This window comes from Cottoperca gobio, chromosome 13 (genome assembly GCF_900634415.1).
Source record: "Cottoperca gobio chromosome 13, fCotGob3.1, whole genome shotgun sequence".
NCBI classification, from domain to species: domain Eukaryota; kingdom Metazoa; phylum Chordata; class Actinopteri; order Perciformes; family Bovichtidae; genus Cottoperca; species Cottoperca gobio.
Window position 1 is genome coordinate 11425736 of NC_041367.1, and position 20433 is coordinate 11446168.

General features: G+C 43.2%; 2 protein-coding genes across 2 annotated transcripts; one reads left to right on the forward strand and one right to left on the reverse strand.

Annotated features, from left to right (window-relative positions):
* Positions 1-1394: 1394 nt before the first annotated feature.
* On the reverse strand, positions 1395-15774 carry strn4 (striatin, calmodulin binding protein 4). Its single transcript, XM_029447090.1, has 18 exons — positions 15309-15774; positions 8416-8519; positions 8172-8248; positions 7972-8050; positions 7598-7783; positions 6411-6588; positions 6120-6276; positions 5450-5545; positions 4991-5109; positions 4706-4881; positions 4509-4556; positions 4290-4411; positions 4008-4175; positions 3776-3916; positions 3558-3656; positions 3378-3464; positions 2673-2861; positions 1395-2257 (listed from the first exon to the last, which is right to left on the reverse strand). Exons 1-17 carry the CDS (start codon positions 15615-15617, stop codon positions 2692-2694), a joined length of 2316 nt encoding a protein of 771 aa, XP_029302950.1. The 5' UTR covers positions 15618-15774; the 3' UTR covers positions 1395-2257; positions 2673-2691.
* A 1167-nt stretch (positions 15775-16941) lies between these two features.
* fkrp (fukutin related protein) lies at positions 16942-20277 on the forward strand. Its single transcript, XM_029445557.1, has 2 exons — positions 16942-17349; positions 17656-20277. Exon 2 carries the CDS (start codon positions 17765-17767, stop codon positions 19361-19363), a length of 1599 nt encoding a protein of 532 aa, XP_029301417.1. The 5' UTR covers positions 16942-17349; positions 17656-17764; the 3' UTR covers positions 19364-20277.
* The last annotated feature ends 156 nt before the right edge of the window (positions 20278-20433 follow it).

Genomic DNA, 20433 nt, shown 5'->3' on the forward strand with positions numbered 1-20433 from the left:
GTTAAGTCCAGCAGCAGTACAGTAATGTAGTTGCACCCGGATCTGGTCTAATTTCAACGGTCAGCCACCCCATTCCAGGAAAAAGACCCTTAGATCTGACCTCTGACCCGTAGTGTGACCCTGTAATCTTGAAAAAGGTGGAGGGTGCCCCTAAACCAACTGATTTAACACCAGATTTGTATCAGTCTTCTCAAGGTAATAAGATAAAAAATTACCAGCAGTCATCAGTGTAAATGCAGGACAGACAGAGACAGATGTGAGGTGTATTAAAGGGAACAAATCCTCCACCTCAGCCAAATGTTCTCTGGGTTACGCTCAAAATAGCAGAATCAAAACAGATCAGCAAAACAGATTAGGCGCCGAGTCATGTTACTATTATCAACAGACACCTACATATCTTAAAATCAATTCTTTCTTCTTTTTTCCGAAATGACAAAAGTAGGCTGAATTTAAAATGGACTTTCTTTTTTTTCCTTTCTCCCCCCTGAGGCTGTTTCTCCCAGCATGCCTGTTCAGAAAGAGACCAGCTTCACATCACTAGCTCTCCCGATGCTACTGTGCAACGGATGCACGTCAAAAACAAGAAGAGGGAACCTCACCTCAACACACAAGTGAAGGTAATGTCAAACTTTTTTTAATTAAAAAATTTTTCAAAGCCAGAATAAATAACAAGCCAGAACTGAGCACCGCCTACAAACTGGCACCGACTTCAAGGTGAAACGGAAAAGACAGCTCTCATCTGAGGAAACGTTTTCAGTCCAAGTGGTCCTCGCTGTAATAGAATTATCATCAGCGCTGTACACTCCTCAAGCCTGACATGATCGACGCTGACATTACTCGCATCCCTCTAATGAGAGAAATGAACAGTGACCTTCATTCTGAAATGTGACCACTAGTTAATGAAATGATTTAACAATGAAATGTCATTTAAAAAGCAGATTTGCTCTTTAGCCCGATGAGTGAGAAACACAGTCTCTCTTTCACGAAATACGTCCCTGATTCTGACTCGAGACTGACAAGGTCTTTCGTAGCACCGTGATTTAACTAGTGCATATACAAACAAACACACACACACACACACACACAGACACTCTTGTGTACAGTAAAAAGCACCAAATGACACAATCTGCGTCATTTGTTGAGAGCATACAGACTGGCCTCACTACCCCTGTAAGTCTACGGACTTTACCTGCACGCTCATGATATCTATCTTTAGCTGGTCAATGTGGTGCGAGAGCATCAATCTGCAGAGTTTAAACTGTACATCTATAGAAATGGCCCATGATTGTGGAAATATGTTCATTTATCTTGTACAGCAGAGTGACATTGTATCTCTCTCACACACACACACACACACACACACACACACACACACACACACACACACACACACACACACACACACACACACACACACACACACACACACACACACACACACACACACACACACACACACACACAGGCAGAATCATGGGGGCACTATAATACTTGGACATACAATGAGACTTGGCCGTAAAGTTGAAATTAAAGCTATTTGTTCAACACTGGTTAGCAACAGTCTAATTGTTCCTCACATCATACAGCTAGGGTTAACATTCTCCAACCCCGATTACGCCGCCGCCGCCGCCGCCACCACACACACGCACACACGCACACAAACACACACACACACTCTACCTGGAGTCTTTGGAATGTAATGCATTGATTCCCAATAAAGAGGTTGGGCAGGTGTTTTCTGCCGACACTGGGAAAGATAACTGTTATTAGTCATGCCTACATATGTATGTTAGCCACAAGCAATTTGTTAAAAAAAATTAAAATAAAAAAGACCTGACATGTGGGGGTTCATTTGTGCATCGTGTGCGCCGTGTAGTGAGAGCGCATCTCCTTGGTGGTTTCTCTGAAATGCGAGTAGTGTCTCAGCAGTACAAGCACACACTCGCACGCAGGCACGCACAGTGGTTTGTAGTAAGTGTTGGTAGAATGAAAAAAATAAAAAGCAGAACAGAATATTGTAGTGTAGAAAAGTGTTATACCAAACATGATTATTCGAAAAACGGAGCAGCCGGGATTTGATAAAAAAAGCAGTGTGATTAGTATTACAAGAAGTCACTGAGGCATCAAGAGAATAGTGAGGGGAGGTGACGTCCTGTGGCGATGACCCAGCCAGTGGGGTGCAGGACGTGTGTGTGTGTGTGTGTCTGTGTCCACTGTAGTCTTCCGTCTCTTTTAGCCCAGTTGTGTTTGTAGGACTCTAAAAAGGCAGAACCAAACAAAGTTAGACCAACTAAGAACCACTCATGACACGAACATTAAAAAAGGCAAACGACATTAGGCCTCATTGTAATTTAAAAACATTTAACGATTGGGTAATTTAGAGTAGAAGTCACACAACAATAACAAAGAATCTAATTATTATTTGAGGGAAATGTAATGTAATGTTTTATAGTGGGGGGAAAGTAGCCATTTAATACTTCTAAATTCAACAATTTCAAGCCAGAGAAGATTCAACAAAGAACTTTTGTTGAGCTTAATCTTCTGTGCTGCAGATTTACTTAATAATTAAGGCTAACCATATGTGTTATGACATTCAAGAGGCTTGAACAGATTTTTTATACAGGCTTTCTGTCAAATATATGAAGGACAGTAACCCCCCCCCCCCATCTCACCAGAATGCCGACAGTGCTGTCAGACAAAGATCTTGGCAAGTGCATCTGCGCCGGCGCTGGCAATGAAGGGCTGTGAAGAGTGGAAGGCCACGTCATGGATGGCCTCGTCATGCTTCTTCCTGTGAGCCGTGATCTCCTGTACGCACGTCCTGTTGTCCAGCATCCACAGTCGCACCGAGCAGTCGTGGCCTGCAGGGGGCAGAGAGAAGGTGGAAACAGAGACAAGGTTGTTAGGGGCAAAGATCATGTGGAGTGCAATGTAAATACATCTTTTATATTGTTTTACATTGTAGACCTGATGCAGTTTCTTTTGCAATACATAACAGTGTCATTTTAGCCAAGACTGCAGATTGTATTTACACTTTCTGATTGTTTCATTCCATCTAAAACATGAGTATAGGTGGTGTATAACTAACCTTTTTCTTTCTCAATTTATATTTTTTACCCCTTTTTTCTTTTCTTTTTTATATAAATACTAACTAATGTACAGAATGGACACAATATTAAAAGAAACAGTTGATTGAACCTCTCTTGCTCGTTGATACGTTTTATATTATATGTGAAGAGTATGCAGAGAAGGAGAGGAAATAAAATCATAGTTTACAGTATTTTGTATAGAGATTGTCTTTAACCTAGACTAGAGAAAGCTTGATTCCAAGGTGTTCAGCTAAATAAGCACACACAGTAAAGCCTAGTGGTACTCACTGCCAGAGATGAGGTAAGTGCCATTAGGGTCTGTAGTGAGACAGGTGACCGCATCCAGGTGAGCCACCATTGAGTGGACAACTTTGCCTGAACAAACACACAACGCAAGCTTATTAAGACACATTCCATAAAAAAAGGAAATGAACAGATGACCAGTACAGATAAAAGACCTGCAGATACCTGTCTTGTTGTCTAGGAAGCGGATGGTGCGGTTCTCATGTGCAGTGATGGAGACTGGTTCGGACGGGTGACTGACCACGCGGTTGATCAGCTCACTGCCTGCAAAGGAAGAAAAACAATTCCATCTGTTCTGTCCACACTATTTTTAACTCATCTCAAAGCGGGCGATATGACTCGTGGTGGAAAATCAACGGTTACAAATAGGGTCCAGAACATACCATCCTTGGTCTGTGTCTCTAGCGAAATGATGCTCTGCTCTGTGTTGAGGTCGTAGACCAGCGTCTCACCGCCGTCAAAAGACGCCACCACCTGGTTGGGGTCAGTGACCACAAACGCTACTGACGTGGGTGTTCCGTGCTCTGGGAGAAGACGGGAGAAGATGAAGTTGTGAGGCATGGACATAATGCAAAGCTCTAAAAGCACGTCTACACACTCAACCAGGATGTCTACCTCTCTCCTTGTTGAAGACAGACAGGCAGGGAGCCGAGTTCAGAGGGTCCCAGATGCGAATGGTGCCATCGGCTGAGCAGGAGGCAAGACGATGGTGAACTGCTGAGTGAGTTAGACCCCACACGCTGTCCTCGTGGCCGACTAGTACACTGCTCTCAATGCCAGGATCTGGATGGAAATACACACGTATGAAAAAAACTTTTTTTAAAAAAAAAGGGGAAAACACTTCTAAAATTGGAATATTATTATTATTAGTCTGTTGTAAAGTTGAGAATGGCTGACCATAGTTATCATACGGATCCACATTGAGATCCGGCATCTTCCAACATCTGACAGCTCCATCTAGACCCCCGCTGTAGCAGGATTCACCGTCCTCGCTCATGGTCAGCGACAGAGCAGCTCCACTGGACATTAAAGAGAGAGTCTTCAGTGGCTGCGCTGCATCTGTGTGCGTCAGTGACACGGTTTTTGCACAAGGTGTGAATGTGTATTTGTACTCACCTGTGTGCTCTAAATGTGTAGATGGGCTCAACATCCAACGCTGCGTTCCTGTGGAGGGACAGTCTTTTAAATTTGTTTCTTAGGTTTTATTTCTTTGCTGCGTTCGTTTCAACATTTGTACGCTAAAATAAGTGCCGTATGAATTCAACCCTTGTTCCAAGTGTTCTTCGCTCCCTATGGATGTAAGGGGTTCTTACTTTTTAGAGTGCATGGCCTTGTTGAGGTTCCACAGCTTTAGTGTTCCATCCTCAGAGGCTGTGAGCAGCACCGCTTGGCTGGGGTGAAAGGTCAACGCGCGGATGGCATCAAAGTGGCTGCGTAGTGTGAAACGAGGGTTCCATGTCTTCTTAAACTCCTCTCTATTGTCCTGCATCTGAGGGGACACATTTAAATGAAATAAAAAAAGAGTCACAACCTCAGAGTTCTTTTACATGTAGGTTGAATTACATCCCGCGCATTGACCGGAACAAATGTGTAATTACATCCATGGAAAGATCGTTGTCATTGGCTACGGTGAGATCGGCCAGTTCACCCAGGTTCATGTCCCCTCCTCCAACGGCATCCATAATGAACACGTCAGAGGAAAAACCCAGAGGTCCACCTGCAGGTTGGAGGTGGAGAAGTTACTATAAAACATCATGGCCCGATAAATACAGGCTGAAATGTAAAGAATGTAAAATATAGCAATGAATCTTAGATCTCGCTGGCAAGAGTCCACTCATCTCGTTTCCTCCCTCCCACACTGTGTACCACAGGAAAAATGTATAAGTGTAGGAGAGGTTTTGTAAGTTTACCTCTACGCGGGCTTTAAAATGTAACAAGACTGAGACAAGACAGCATCTAAATGTGTGGTTTCAACGTCTAAGCTACAATCATGTGTGTGTGGTAGCAGAGGAGAGTCTATGGTTTTCAAAGTGGCACATACGGTGGGGGAGTCTTACCTTCCCCGGAGCGAGCCTGTCCCGATACAGAGGGGGGCGGGGTGGGTTTAGGGGGGAAGTCCGACATCATGTCTTGTAACTTGTTCCTGCGGTTCTCTGAACCCGGCAAGAGGAGAGAGACACAAAACATCCAGTCATGCAGACAGGCGGAGGAAAGATGGAGAGGCCAGCAGACGGACAGATGACAGACAGACGAATGTGGACAGAGGGCAAAAAAAAAAAAATAGACTTCATTCTTTAAATGCAAACACAGACACTCAAACAATTTTAAAGATTCTTTTCGAGAGAGGATGAATTCAGTAAGAGCACAGAGTTACTGTGTAAATATGACTCAAAGAATGAAATGTGGACCTATAAAAAGAGAGGGCAGCATGCGTGATAACCTTTGAAATGACCCCGCCCCGCACCACAGAAAATACGTCTACAGACAGAGATGACAGCTACACAACTCTAAAGGAGTCACAGACTGACAGCTCGTGAAACAGGACAGAGAGACAGGTGGTTGGGAAAAGAGGTTGGTTTTATTGACAAGAAGAGATGCCAAGACACAATGAGAAGTAAAAGATAAAAAGGTGAGCGGGGAGAGGGAGGGGTCAAAAAAGACAGATACACTGGTGGCAGTGATTCTGGCAGTGCTGGTGCTGATGATGTTGCTATGGCAACAGCGTACCTAACTCCCGGCCGTCCCCCGAGATCCGGGCCTCTCCCGCCCCCTCCCCATCCTCCCCCGAGCCCAGGAAGTCAAATTCACTGAGGGCATCTTCCGAGTCGTCTTCGTCCTCCTCGTCCTCCGGGTCCAGGTCCGTGGTCATGGGCTCCGAACCCATCTGGACATGAGAACAGAGCAGAGACGAGCATTAATGATGCGATTAGTCAGGAATAAAGTTTGCAGTTCATGGTTTGTTTAAGGTCTTTACAGTTTCCTCGTCTGCACAATTGCTTTGGTAATCATCGATCGTACCTTTACACGGGACTTCTTGTTCTTGCGCGGTCCATCGATGCAGTCAGTGGCCATGCCTTGGAAGTCATCTTCCTCGTCACTGTCCTCTTCATCATCATCCTCGCAGCCATGCAGGAAGGGGATCTTATCGAGCACCGAGCCGCCCAGACGTTCCTTTGAGCTTTCCTTGCCCGCATTCCTAAAAGAAATGCACTTACAATTAATCTCTTCATTCAGAGTTAAAAAAAGGACAGAAATATAATTTAGGACCTTGTAGAGGAATGCAGGACGACCTCAATTATACTTAATATTTAATACTGTTTTTATACAAAAGGTTTGGCCACAGCAGTCTACATTTTTTATAATTGTAAAAAAGTTTTATGAGTGCAAAAACTATGAGTTTTATGGGTGCACATGTGCTTTCTTTTTTTCTTTTTTCTTTTACTTTACTACTCGAATATTAAAATTTAGTAAATAGATTTTTGCCGATTTCTTTTATAATCTTACCATGTTCTCATGATGGAGGATGCCCTCCGTTTTAGACATCCTTTCTGCATCTTGTTCTGTTGGCTTTTGAGATTAGGATGTGCTATTGTTTCACTGTCTTCACATATCTGCTACAGACAAATGCTACTCACAAAGCAGCCTTATGATTCAATGATGAATTGTGTCGTGTTAACACTGCAGTAAGTAAGTACTCCTACCTATAATAACCTGAACTTTTAGTCAGCTGCACATTTTCTGTCTGCTAGATCTAACTCTAGTTTCCGTTTAGAACGATATCGCACTCACTAATACATAGATCATAGTAAGGATCACGTGTAAGAAGTCTTTGTCAGATTAAGTTAAGTTACTCTGTACAGAGCGGTATATGCACTACCTTTTGCACTGAAGCACCCCAAATCAGCATACCATAATATTTCAAGGTCATATCTGTTACTAGATAAATCAGATAATGTCATGACGAGTATATTAGGCCATCAATATTTGCAAACAGAAGTTTGACAACAACTGCATGACAAATTATTCTTTGATATGCAGTTTTATAGAACTAGCCGGTGAGATCACAGAAAATGTCAATCTTTTTTTCACTCATGTGAAGTGTCATGATTTGGGCCTCGTGTTGCAAACTGTGAGTGTCTTCACTATTCTGATGAGTGGAGCGACAACAGCATAGAGAGGAAGCTAGTCTGCTTCCACAGTCTCACCTCTTTATTTGTTCCTCTATCTGTCTGACCAACAACGACTCTCCACTTGCCCGGGGCTCAGGCTCTGAACAGGTTTCGATGGGTGCAGGCCCGTTCGCCTCGGGGCTGCTCCGCCCCAGCAGCGAGCGCACACGCTTAGACCGCATGTCCAGGATGGTGTCTGAATAACCCACTTCCTCAAGATATCTACATTCACAGGAAAAAGCAGACATGAATATGAATATGAATATGATATGAATATGATATATATATATATATATATATATATATATATATATATATATATATATATATAAAATCCCACGTATAAGGTCAATGATAAAACTACTACGTTAGTATGAGATCTAAAGAAGCTGATGACGGAGAGGACTTACTTGCGTAGTAGCTGACGTCCCTCCTTCCAGGACATCTGATTGGCTGGCTCAGAGTCAGACTCAGCCGGCCCATTGGGAACTACAGAAAATAGATTGGTGAATAGTGATGCAACTGAGCAGAAAAAGAGGGAAGCAGAATCTTTGAGTTGCTCTGAATAGTAAAAAGGTAACAGAGTGAGTCAGGCCTCGGTTAAACATACGTTGGTCTGCCTCCGTCTCTGGTTTCTTGTCTCCTGGACTCTGGTCGTTTCCTGTCTTAAGCTTCTGGTGCTTAGCCCTGCAACCAATCAAAACACCACATGAGGGCAGTATTACAAGCAAATATAGGAACATCTTTAATGATCAAGTCACTATGCCTAAAGCATGAGAAACATTATGACAGCAGGCTGCGTGGATAACAGACATGAGGGACAGAAGGAAGGAGTTTCCTGGCATTTGTCTTACCTCTCTTGTTTGAGGGCGTACTCCAGCATTTTGATCCGCCTCACCAGGTCCTGTTTCATATTCTCCTGCCCTTTCCTCTCACCCTGTAGGAACGCCACCTGAGCCTGAAACACACACACGCACGCACAAATACAGGATGGTAAGGAACACAAAGCAAACACACACACACACACACACAGTACAACAACCACTCACAAGCATATATCATATCAAAATCAATTTATAATAGACACCATAACTGCAGCTTGCATCGTCTCAATTTCAGCAAGAAAAGCATTTGTTATCAACAGAGATCACAAGCGGAGAGAATGTGAAGGGAAAAGTTTGATGTGACAAGCATAGCAAACATGACTTCTGAGAAGCCAGAGGAATAAGTAGAGGGTTGTGGAACGGGGCTCTTATTTTTAACTTCTCCTAACCGAGGCCTCGGTGCGCATCTGCAGAAGAAGAAAAACAAGACACACGCCGGCCAAATTCAAATGCCCTCTTTTAAAAAGACACATCCTTCCTTTGTGTGCTTCCCCTCTCATTTTCCGTCCGTTTCCTTCCTCACTGAGCTGATACAATTCTTACCTTGAGGAAAGAGATGTTCAATGCCCAAACAATTAAAAAAGGGTTTTGTGAGAAGAAGAAAATATTTGATGAGAGAACGCAAGGTGATGAAACTGACGATTTGAGGAGGACTATCTTTAGACAGGGGCTTCCTCTGGGTAAGGCATCATATGGCGAGAATTGACAAAAATGGGTGAAAGGGCTGGAGGACAAAGATTTATTAACACAAGTTTTCAAGCGTGCTGTGTTTTGCACCAGAACTGCAGTTCACGTCATGCAACAAACATCATGCCCAGGATATCGCAGTATTAAAATGGATAATGTTTCATCATACCGTGCACATTTGCTTATCTACGGTTTTGAAAAAAACTGACATAAGTGAGCGATGTAAAGCTCCATGTATATGTTAATTATTAATGGTCATAGGACATTTCAAAAGCTCTCAGCTGACTCAATTCTACATACTTTAGTGCACTAACATGCTTTAGATATTTAACATGTTATATTGCTACATGCTATTTTTGATAATCTCTTTAGGGTCATTGTAAGATAATAAATAATACAAAAATAATAATGATAGTGCATCTCATACGGTTACAACCCTCGTTAGACGAAGGTTAAAAAGAGCTACCCCTGTTTCTACTCTCAGGATTTGCATACAGGTGATTGTGGACACAACCGTTTTGCATTGTCACCCTCTCTCCCTCTCCGTTTCTCTCTTGGCCAGCCTAACATTGCTGGAGCAATAATACCGATTGTTTTACAGTCCATTTCTCCTCTGCCCGTCCCTGTCTGTGTCCACGAGTCTGCTCCCACGCGCATACGCAGCTCTGTAAAACTAGAACAGTCTAAAAACACTATCTCATGGGGCAGGCACTCCGTCTACTTGAGAGGGTAGTCGATCACCCGGGAAAGTGCGCACACACACACACAGTCATGTAACTGGCTGGGGGGGGGGGGGGGGGGGGGGCAAGTGGAACACAGCATAATCTGCCAAGCAAACATTACAACTGCTACTGCCGAGTAATCCTGATTAGTGCACAGTGATTGTATATGCTTATCTGAGAATTTGGAGATAATGTCAGCATGTCAACCCTGCAGGCATGATTAAAGAGGTTGTGAAATATAGACAACTTTATGCGGTTTAAACTTGGACAAACCTAGGAGGAGCAGTTCAGTACTTAGAATAAATAAAACAACAAATGAATTAAAAAGGCGCTTATAAATACAGAGTACTTGAAAGGTCAGCTTGAAAAAGAACTGCATTCATTTACCAAACCATGAAGACGAGTGAAACTCACAACTCTGCTCAGCTTTACGTCAATAAAACAGCGGTGTAATCACATATCATTTGCTCTTATGTGGTATGTTATGTTCCAGCTGCAAACAATTAGTGTTGGCTAGTTGTTGTGTTTTGTAATAGCAGATGCAATACTGTATTTTTTACAATTCCCACAAACAGAAACTCTTGTTCCAGTGCAACATAATCAGATTTAAATGCTCGGCGACCATTTTTTCTGTCGATCGATTAGAACAGGTTAGATTAGATTGTTGCAGCTCTACTAAATTCTAACATGCTAAAATACAAGCCGAGCACGGCTGTTTTGCTAGCTGGGCAGTGTCATAACAGTGATGGAGGTGAAGATATCAGAAATCAGCATGTAAATGATACACTGTAAGTGGTTTAAAACAGACGGCACGCGCTCCAAACTCGTCCGGGCCTCCACAATAGGACAAACAACTGTTGGGATACTTTGGCCTGGACGTGGCTCAAGTAGAGCAAAACCAGTCAAATTCAAGAGTGGGCCGAGTGGAATACGAGTTCCTCTGCACACACACACACACACACACACACACACACACACACACACACACACACACACACACACACACACAATGACCTAAAATCATGATGTGACAACAAGCTGCAATTCGATGCTAGACGCTGAGCACTTGACCTTGTTAACAGATCTTATGGAGGTCTAATTTACTGAACTGAATCACAGAGCTTGAATCGACGGCAGCTTACGGCACCCTAATATGAACAATGACCTTAGCTCGTGCTAACAAAGTCAATAGTTACAAAACTTTAAACTAAATTATTCGAATCAGCAAAGAGCTTCGTAACTTCCACCTCTAAAAGGAATGTGTCTACTTCAGCTTTTCAACACCTACTCACACGGACAAGCTACAACCTGCTCTCACACACACACAGAGAGAGAGATAACCATCACACCCCTGTGCGCCTGTGTCCCACTGTGTTCCTAGAAGGACAGGTTCACACACACACACACACACACACACACACACACACACACACACACACACACACACACACACACACAATAAAAAGGTAACCAAAACACCAGGATTACTGTGTCAAAGGGTTTATTGCTGTCACTCTTTATCTCTTACTTAACCACTCAGTCTTTGGCTCTGACCTGGTTTCACTTGCTTTTCCCTTCCACAGTATTTCTCTTTGAAAGCGGAAGGGTAATGGGGTTCAGCGGAGAAATCATGATGTTAAGAGTAGATACATTTACCACAGCACACATTGGCTGTTATAGGGACAAGACCAAATGCCCTTATCAACAAGATTAGCTTGTGGGGAGAATATGATCCCAAAACTAAAAGCTCCCATCAAGGTGTGTGAATACATGAACAGTTTTTGAATACACATTTCTATAGTTTTTAGCCTTCACTGGTGTGTATTGTTCCGGGCTTTGTCTGGTTCAGATTGGGACATGCTTGTTTTTACTCGCATGCGGGACCTGGGCCAACAGAAGTGAGACAAGGCACTCTATTCATCAGCTATTAAAAGTGTTCATATTGAACCTTTATATAAAAAGAGCCAAAATGGAGCAGGTCATCGCAGTATTTATAAAGAAAGTTACACTGAAGTAAAATATCGTTCCGTGTTTAAAACCAACTCATGTCGAGGAGTAACAAGACCATTAGTTAGTATTTTTGCCGTCATGTTATATAGTCCTGCCTAACATACACTGTGGTTATTTCCTCTGTATTATGTTGGTAAACTAACCAAAATCACTGAGTACAAAGAAACCTTGCTGCGGGCAAACCTGTCGTGCCATCTGATCTCTCTTTCCCCCGTGTAGCCAACTGCTGCTGACCTTTCCAGAGTTTGTTGTAGCTTGGAGAGCTGACACATTTAGCCTTTTCTGTCAGTCCCCCTTTACTTGCTGCGGAACAGGGTCAAGGGCAGCTTTCCTCCTCCACTGGCCACCCTCCATCGTCTCATCCCTTCATCCCCATGAGAGACTCCATGAGCCAACAAGTAGAGCAATGAACTTTTCTGGGACAGTGTGCTTTGATGGAGCGTGTCAGCGTGTGCGGTATTTAGCTAGAGAATGACATCCGAAAAAAGTCGGGCCCGCTGCCTAAGTTTGCTTAGAAGACGATTCATAAGTCTTGGGAAGCAACAACAAAAAAACTGCATGTCATGAATTTATTTCAATAAGAGAGGGGAAACAATCGAATCCTGATTTTTAAGATTTCAGGGGAAGGATAACTTACAGAAAAAAAGAAAGGGAAAATCAAACACATCAACGCGTATGAAACAGGAGCACCGCAAGTGAACGTGGGTGGGAGGCACACTCTGTAATAATGCCGTACATATGGATGTCATATGTGTGTCATGGCTGAGAGCACAGAGCTATTAATTAGAGATGTGTACCCAGGGCCCCCCCTGGCCCACACTCAACAGGAAGTGATGTCAACTGGGTCACCAGTAATCTATTCTGCACAACTCCTGATGCGGTTAATACAATTAAGTAGCTGAAAATTTGAATAATACAAAGAGAAATAAACAGGTAAGAGGTCTGCCCTCTTCCCTGTAAGAAAAGTGACTGGGTTGGATGTCTGAAGCTTGTTCAGACAGTGCAGTAGCAGTGTAATTTGATAGAATGCACTGCTAAAAGCTTCTTGTGTGTCTGAAGGACAGAGAGACAAGGCCACTGCCACCTGTCCCCAGTGCTGCTGTCCCATGGTCGTGCTGAGACGTCCCACCTGGCCCAGGGTGGGGAGGGCCTTCATTCCTGGCATGTCACTGGAGACACGAAAGCACAGGTGGCCTTTCACACCGAAAACCCACTCAGGGAGACGGCCCATGTGTTACAGTCACACAGAGCCACGCTTAAGTTACAAACACAGACGTCCATGCGGTCGCACAAAGAGGCACATGGTCATAAAATGATCGTGTTGATCTCAAATATTGGTGATGGTCTTGCTGCTGGAGGCAAGATTATGCATGCCACTTCCTTGCTAGCCTTACACATGCCATAAAAGCTCAAAATGCCATGTGTAGTCTTCATGCGAGTAGGACGCATGTACAGTATGGTGCTAACTGCAAAAGGATATTGCCAGCGGGGTGTGCTAACTGGCATGTTGAGATCCCTGCCAGCGTGTTGGCATCAAAAGCCAGAGGCCTGTGGGTGTTAAAATGTAAGCTAGGTCAATGTTTCAGCCTGGCACTCCACCGATCCGCTCTTTCTCACAGCACAGGACGTGGTGCTAATTGTACCCGTGAAACCAGACCATGTGCAGCAAATATGCACATGCAAACAAAGTTCCATAACAAACACTAATGGCTTGTCGGACATAGCGATGTCCCTCTTCTGACTTCCATTCCCACTCTTTCCCACACACGACTACAAAAGCATCGAGTTTGTTATGGTTCATCAATATTGTATCACGGCTCCTATTTATAACTACATGGGTTTGAGTCGGGGGCAAAGTGAGAAGCAGAGTGATAGAAAAGAGGCAATGATGGGTTTTTCTGTGGTTTTGCTTGTGAACTCCAAAAGATACATCATCCTAATTACAAGCAAAGTGTGGCTACAGGAGGAAGACCACACATTGGTTTAGGAATGAAAAGATCAACTGTTCATCCCTTCATTCCAAACGCAGGGTGAACACATCTTTGAATGTGTGCATGTTTTCCTAACCTGCCTTAATCCTGGAACTATTTGATGAGTAAGCACAATCTTGCCCAGCAATGAGCTGCCTCACACAGTTACACACAAGTGCAGGAATGTTGCATAGTACAACCTCTGTCTTCGTCTGGCAGTCTCTGAATAACTGGGACCATTAGTGGACCCATGCCTTGCTCAGGGGCATTTCTATGGCATTGACTATCACATTCACATTTGTCTTGCCATATCAGAGACTTAAACTGATGACCTTTAATGACACAAGCTCACTACTCTAGCCTTAAAGGCCGCCAGCACATGTGTGTGTTTGTAAGTGGCAGGTCATCATTGTTTTACATGAAGTCTGCATTTACAAGTTTAGTTGTAGATAAAATGGAACTTAACTGACGATAATCTAAGACGATGATTTACTGACAAATACAACTTCATTACATAATTCTAAATGTGGATTTCCTTTCAATGCCACCAGATATACAGAAATACTTTTACTCTAAACCACTATCTGTTAAGATTATAGTCTCAATCTGAGGAGATGTTGTAGTAAAATATGATTTAATACAAAAACTGCAAGCCGTTTATAATGTCAACCTGATAACTTTTATTTTCTTTTGTTAAGAAAATAATCCTGCATTAAACTATTCCACATTTTAATGGAGAATTTCTTTGGCAATGGATGCTCAAATTACTATGATTGTCAAATTCAGTGATTTCAAAAAGGGACCTCACAGCTGTGTGACGGTCATCATCTTTTAAACTCAACACAACAGCCACAGATCACTAAATGTGTCCCTGTAGGATATGAAAACCTGCTAATTGCTGAGGTACAGACTTTGTTTTCCACACAGACATGCCAAAATACAGTCCATTCTGAAAAGGAGTTTGCTACAGACATGTTTGTTAATGTGCACCTGCATTAATAACAAGGAGACACTGCAAGGTAGCCACACCTAAACTCTGTTTACCTACCTTTTATATTTAATAGCTTGCTATTGTAGGCTGACCTTTATCGTCTAACTTCGTGGTGTATATATTTGTGAGTGTACTGTAACTTAACTGATTATATGGACATCTGAAGGCCAAAAGGCATATATTATTGCTTTCTGAAAATACAGTTTATTTTATGTTTAAAGCTGTTTGGCTTTAGGTGATCATCAGTTGGAGGTCATAAGAGTCCCTTCATTGCCATGTACTATCTAGTAATAATACATCCTGGTCAACACAATATGATAGGGTGTAATGTTAGCCCGTTAGCATTGTGGCATCCCGAAACTGATTGATTGTAGGGCATGTGTACTGTCACAAAGCAACACTAAAGCAGCTCTTGCGATATCTTTTCTGGCCTTCACTCGGCTTTAACGTTGCAATCGCAGGCTTAATGATAAACAAATTTACCCTGAGTTCGTCTCTCTCAGCCTCCCAGCGGTATTTCTCGGCCTGGAAGCGTCCCCACTCGTACTGGATGAAGTGAAGGATCCCAGGAAGCGTCATGCCCGAGTCCCCGTCTTGTAGCTCCCGAGCCTGCGACGATCCGGGCATGGCCCCGGCTGCTGCTGCCGCTGCTGCTGCTGCTGCCATCACTCCGGCCGCCGCAGCTGATGTCGCCTGGCCGGGTGCTGCTTTGGGCCCGTTTGGGTTGCGCCCCGCTCCGCTGCTGCCTCCGGAGTTCGGGTTTGGTCCTCCGCCGGATCTATCCGCCTCCATTTTAACCGTTCAACCTTTCGCCAGGATAAGGAGGTGGAAACGGGCAAAGTGTACCTACAATAATAATTTTAAAAAAGTACCTCGTACCCTTCTTCCAACCCAGCAGCACTCCGCTATAAGCGACCCTCTTTTCTTCCCTTTTTTCACACGCACAGAGCAAAATTACTATTCAGTTAGCAAAATACTACACTTCCGCTTTCAAACCTTCAAAATAAAACAACATAATCAAGCAACATATGTGTAACATTGTGGCCTGTTTAGTCACCAATTATCCATATTTAAGATGAATTCATAATTGAGAATGTTTGCTAAATTAACTTCAAAATATGGCTATGAAATGCATATCACTCGAAACAAATGTTAAAAGGTAGTTTGCGACTCTTATTTTGTAAATCTCGGATTTGTTTCCTCCTCCTTGTGTTTGCTATTGGAAATACTCGATGTGGGTAACAAATAGGGGGCCATGTTTGTAGTAATACACAATGAACATGTCACTAGGGGAGTTCATTTCCTGCCATTTTGTGAGCAGGAATGTTTGAAGACTGTAAAGTTAGCCAACATTATCCACAACTTTGTTTCCGGTTTGACATTAACAGTAACATTAAAATATCTCCACGACACCATGCACGTGTGCCAAACTAGGTCCGATCCTCCGTATGTGCATAATGATTCACAGTTTTATTGCATCTCTATAATCAATTGGACTTGAATACAACAATCTTGTATTTAATTATACAGAAACATTTGGTTATTAACATATTGCAATATTTATTTTATAATGTAACCTGATGAAAATAAAGATATATAGGCCTGCATGTATATACAGGTGTGTACAGAATAATTACATAATATATAATTAATTAATTAATTAATGTAGGGGCAAGGTAGAAAAAACAGCTTTACTGGTTGAAGATTTCTGCATCAGGACCCTTGGCATCCCTGCGCTCTAAAGTAAAAACACAAGCAGAGACATTTATAGGTAGGTTCTCAAAGATAACAAATAAATGTCACATGCGTCCTCCTCATTTCATTTCCTATATTAGGAACATATTGCTTTTTACAAATATTTTTCAAATATAATTTGTGCAATAACAGAGAGAGAAATATTCAGTGTACATATTTAAAAAATGACAATTGTATACTGTGTCTAGCTTTATTTTTTAAACAGTAGATATTAAATGATGGTGTGAGAATACATTTCAGCCCAGAAATAGTATTTTGATATATAACTGGTGCACTTTTTGTCCAAAATGTCTTTTTACATTTTACAAGATATAGAAGGCAATTTTATTCTGAAGGATTTGAGCCGGAAGTATGTCTTTTGTTGTTGCGGGCATTGGGCAACACATACGGCAAGCGTGATTCGTGCAGTTAGGTGTCATGGTTGAGCTTGGGTTAAGCTACAAAGTAATGACATATTCTGATGCGATTTGTGTGCACATAGTTGTGCATTTACTTTTAAAATGTTGGAGACTCAATTTCGACCACAGCCGCACAAATATTAGTTAACAATAAAAATGAACCTCTGTGTTTGCTGCTACCGATTCTGCCTGGTTTGCTCCTATGCTACCAGAGCTGGCTGAGATGGACCATCATGAAAACCAAATATAGTGCAACAAGGTTAATGGGCTTAACGTTAATAATACTTACCACATATCATGGCTAATGCATGATGTGATGCTCTACAAATGATTTGCCTTGTAAATAATAAAATAGATGCATCCAAATTAAGGTGAGTTGTAGTCATGACATTTACCACACTGTTCATTGATTGGTGATGCAGCTAGTCACATTTTATATATAAACGTAAACCTTGCATGAAGCTTTGGCTGTTCTAATTTTACATTTAAAGTAACTGATTATGGCTAGGATAATTCAGTGCACTGCTAGCTATTTCAAATCAAAGTAGTCCTCTGTGATTTTAAAGAAGCATGAGATTGTATCAGACAGTCTTCATACAGTTGTTATGTACATATCAGCCTGTGGTATTAAAGCCAAACCCAATCACTGACTATATATTTTTTTTTGTCTGTCACAGGTTTATTCAACTCTATTCCTCTACTATTACAATAATGGGGACCTAAGGTCACTGGATTTCTTAACTTACACTTCTCTTGAGAGAAACTGGAAAGTAAACATCAGTTGCCATGCGTGTCAGTCTCTGCCAGGGCCTGTTAACTGGCGCCATTGTCCTCAACCTCCTCATTCTCTACTATGTGTCCCGGGCCCAGCAGCAAATGATGGAGAAGAGGAAGGAGCTTGGCAGGGGCACGAGGAGGTCTGCACTACCAGCCTCTGGTCTGGGGGGAGGCCTAGGGATACTTGTAGGAGCTGGAGGTGAGCCTGGAGTTATTGGAGGTGAGGGACACAGTCGTGGCCCACGTGTGACTGTTCTTCTTCGGGAATTTGAAAACTTTGAGAATTATGTTGGGGATGTGGCTAACTCCTTCCTCCGCCAGAGACCTGAGCTTCCCTTCCTGGCTGTGGCTGACACGGCTCCGTACCCTCCCCTAGTGTTTCCAGAGGGGGCACGCCTTCTAGTGCTCTCCCCCAGCCCGGACCAGCCACCGCAAGCTCACAGGCCTGAGTTCCACATCCAGACAGAGTTTGTGCTGCTGGTGCCTGATGGGGTGGAGTTGGAACAACCTCGGTCTATCGAGAGGCTGATCAGGGAGTTGGAAGGTGAGGGTGGGGGGCCTGTGAGGTTGGTGGCTGCGCCCGTGCTGTCTCGATCTGCTGTGCAGTGTGTCCACTTGCGGGTGAACCTCAGAGAGTGGACAGCCACCTACTCGCCAGCTGCGTCTGGGAGCAGCGGGAGTGTGTGTACGGCTTTACAGGGAGATGCCGTTGTCCTTATTCGCACTGAGGATCTTTTTAACCTCTCTGTCCCTATGGGAAGGCCCCTCTTCCCCTCGCTCTTCGTCCAGACGGCCTTGAGAGGCTGGAAGGTCAAGCTGCTGGAGAGCCCCTGTTTCGCCACAAACCACCGGCCCCTCTTCAGCTCCGCTCACAATCAGTGGAAGGCCGACACACGACTGAAGGAGACCACCGGGAAGCTCATGAGGAGCTTTGGTTTGAAGCGTCTCCTGCTGGCTGATGGGAAGGAACAGTGGTACGGCTGCAGTAAAGAGACGCCTCGCTGCTTTGGCACTGTGCAGGATGACACTCCAGACTACCTTTATCTGGACCGCTGGACACCTCCCTGCTGTCTGCGGGCTCTCAGGGAAACTACCAAGTATGTAATCAACATCCTGGAGACCTCGGGTGTGCGCTACTGGCTAGAAGGGGGAACTCTTCTGGGCGCTGTCCGCCATCAGGACATCATCCCATGGGATTATGACGTGGACCTGGGCATCTACTTGGAGGATATACCCAACTGTGATCACTTGAAGAACCTGGACTCCGGCTCTCTTGTGGATGCGAACGGCTATGTGTGGGAGCGTGCAGTGGAAGGAGACTTCTACAGGGTCCAGTACAGCGAGGCCAACCACCTGCATGTTGACCTGTGGCCGTTCTATCCACGTAATGGCGTCATGACCAAAGACACATGGACAGAGCACAAGCAAGACGTGGAGTTCCCAGAGCACTTTCTGCAGCCACTGGTGCCCTTGTCCTTTGCAGGCATCACTGCCTACAGCCCCAACAACCCCCGAGCTTTCTTGGAGCTCAAGTTCGGAGAGGGTGTTATTGAGAACCCCCAGTATCCCAACCCCGCAAGAAAGAGGCTGGACAGAAGCAAATTATGAGAGATAGAGACTCGAAAGCCCATTTTAGTCGTACTGTATTTGTTTACCTAACAACACAGAGCATTGTGCCTCAATTTATTTTATTCAAAAACAATAGATCATGCCTGTAAACTAATAATGTACCAAAATGACTGCATTTGCTGTCATTCTTACCACAGCTCTATCACCGGTGTTATCTCAAGCCTGGTAAAATGTTCTCCATCATCAGTATTTGGATGTAAAATCTAACATTGGACTGCCTTTTTAATTAATACATTAGTGCATTTACACCAGGCATATCGTGAAGAGTTTTAATACATGGTGCACTAAAGCTGTGTGTTGTACAGTTAAGTATAAATATGACTGCAGTAAATGCTACAGTGTACACTATCTTAAGCAGGATTTAAGGTTTTGTACAGAAATGTTTGTGGTAAAGAAGTTGTTTTGCCCCAACAGGTGTTTTATGAATTTATTGACTGCGTTGCATTGATTTGCACGGGTTCTTTCAGTTTTGCACAGTTTGTGAATGAATGTTACTGTATATCGATGCCATTTGGTACCTGACAGCTGTAGCGTGGGGACTACATTTCCATGTGGTGAAACAAACAGTCATTAATCCCATCATTGTTGGCATATGGAGAGGATTAAATGTTGCTCTCAGGTCTTAGTATTCAGTAAAAAAAACCTAAAACTTTGACTGAATTTCTAAATAATTGTTAAGCCCTAGCTCAATTATGTGTTACTACTGAGCGCCCATTATGTATTCACTGAAATGGAATTGCAATTCAGTAGATTAATCAAAGGAAATATTTTAAAAGTTGACCATAAAAACTCAGCTTCTCTGGGTACGACATGTTTCCTGTAGTGTTGTTACTTGTGTGATATATCAAGGTGTCCAATTCATGAACTGGGAAAATAAAAGGAGTTGTAACATTGATGGTATTTTAGTCATTTTCTTTTAGAGGATTGTTTGCAAATCCATTGTAAATACAATATATGGGCAATATTGGTTGCAATTCCTTTTGAACACTAGGTGGCACAACGCACCTAATTATTCTAAGGCTCTAGCTCCTCTAAGCTTCTGCACTAAG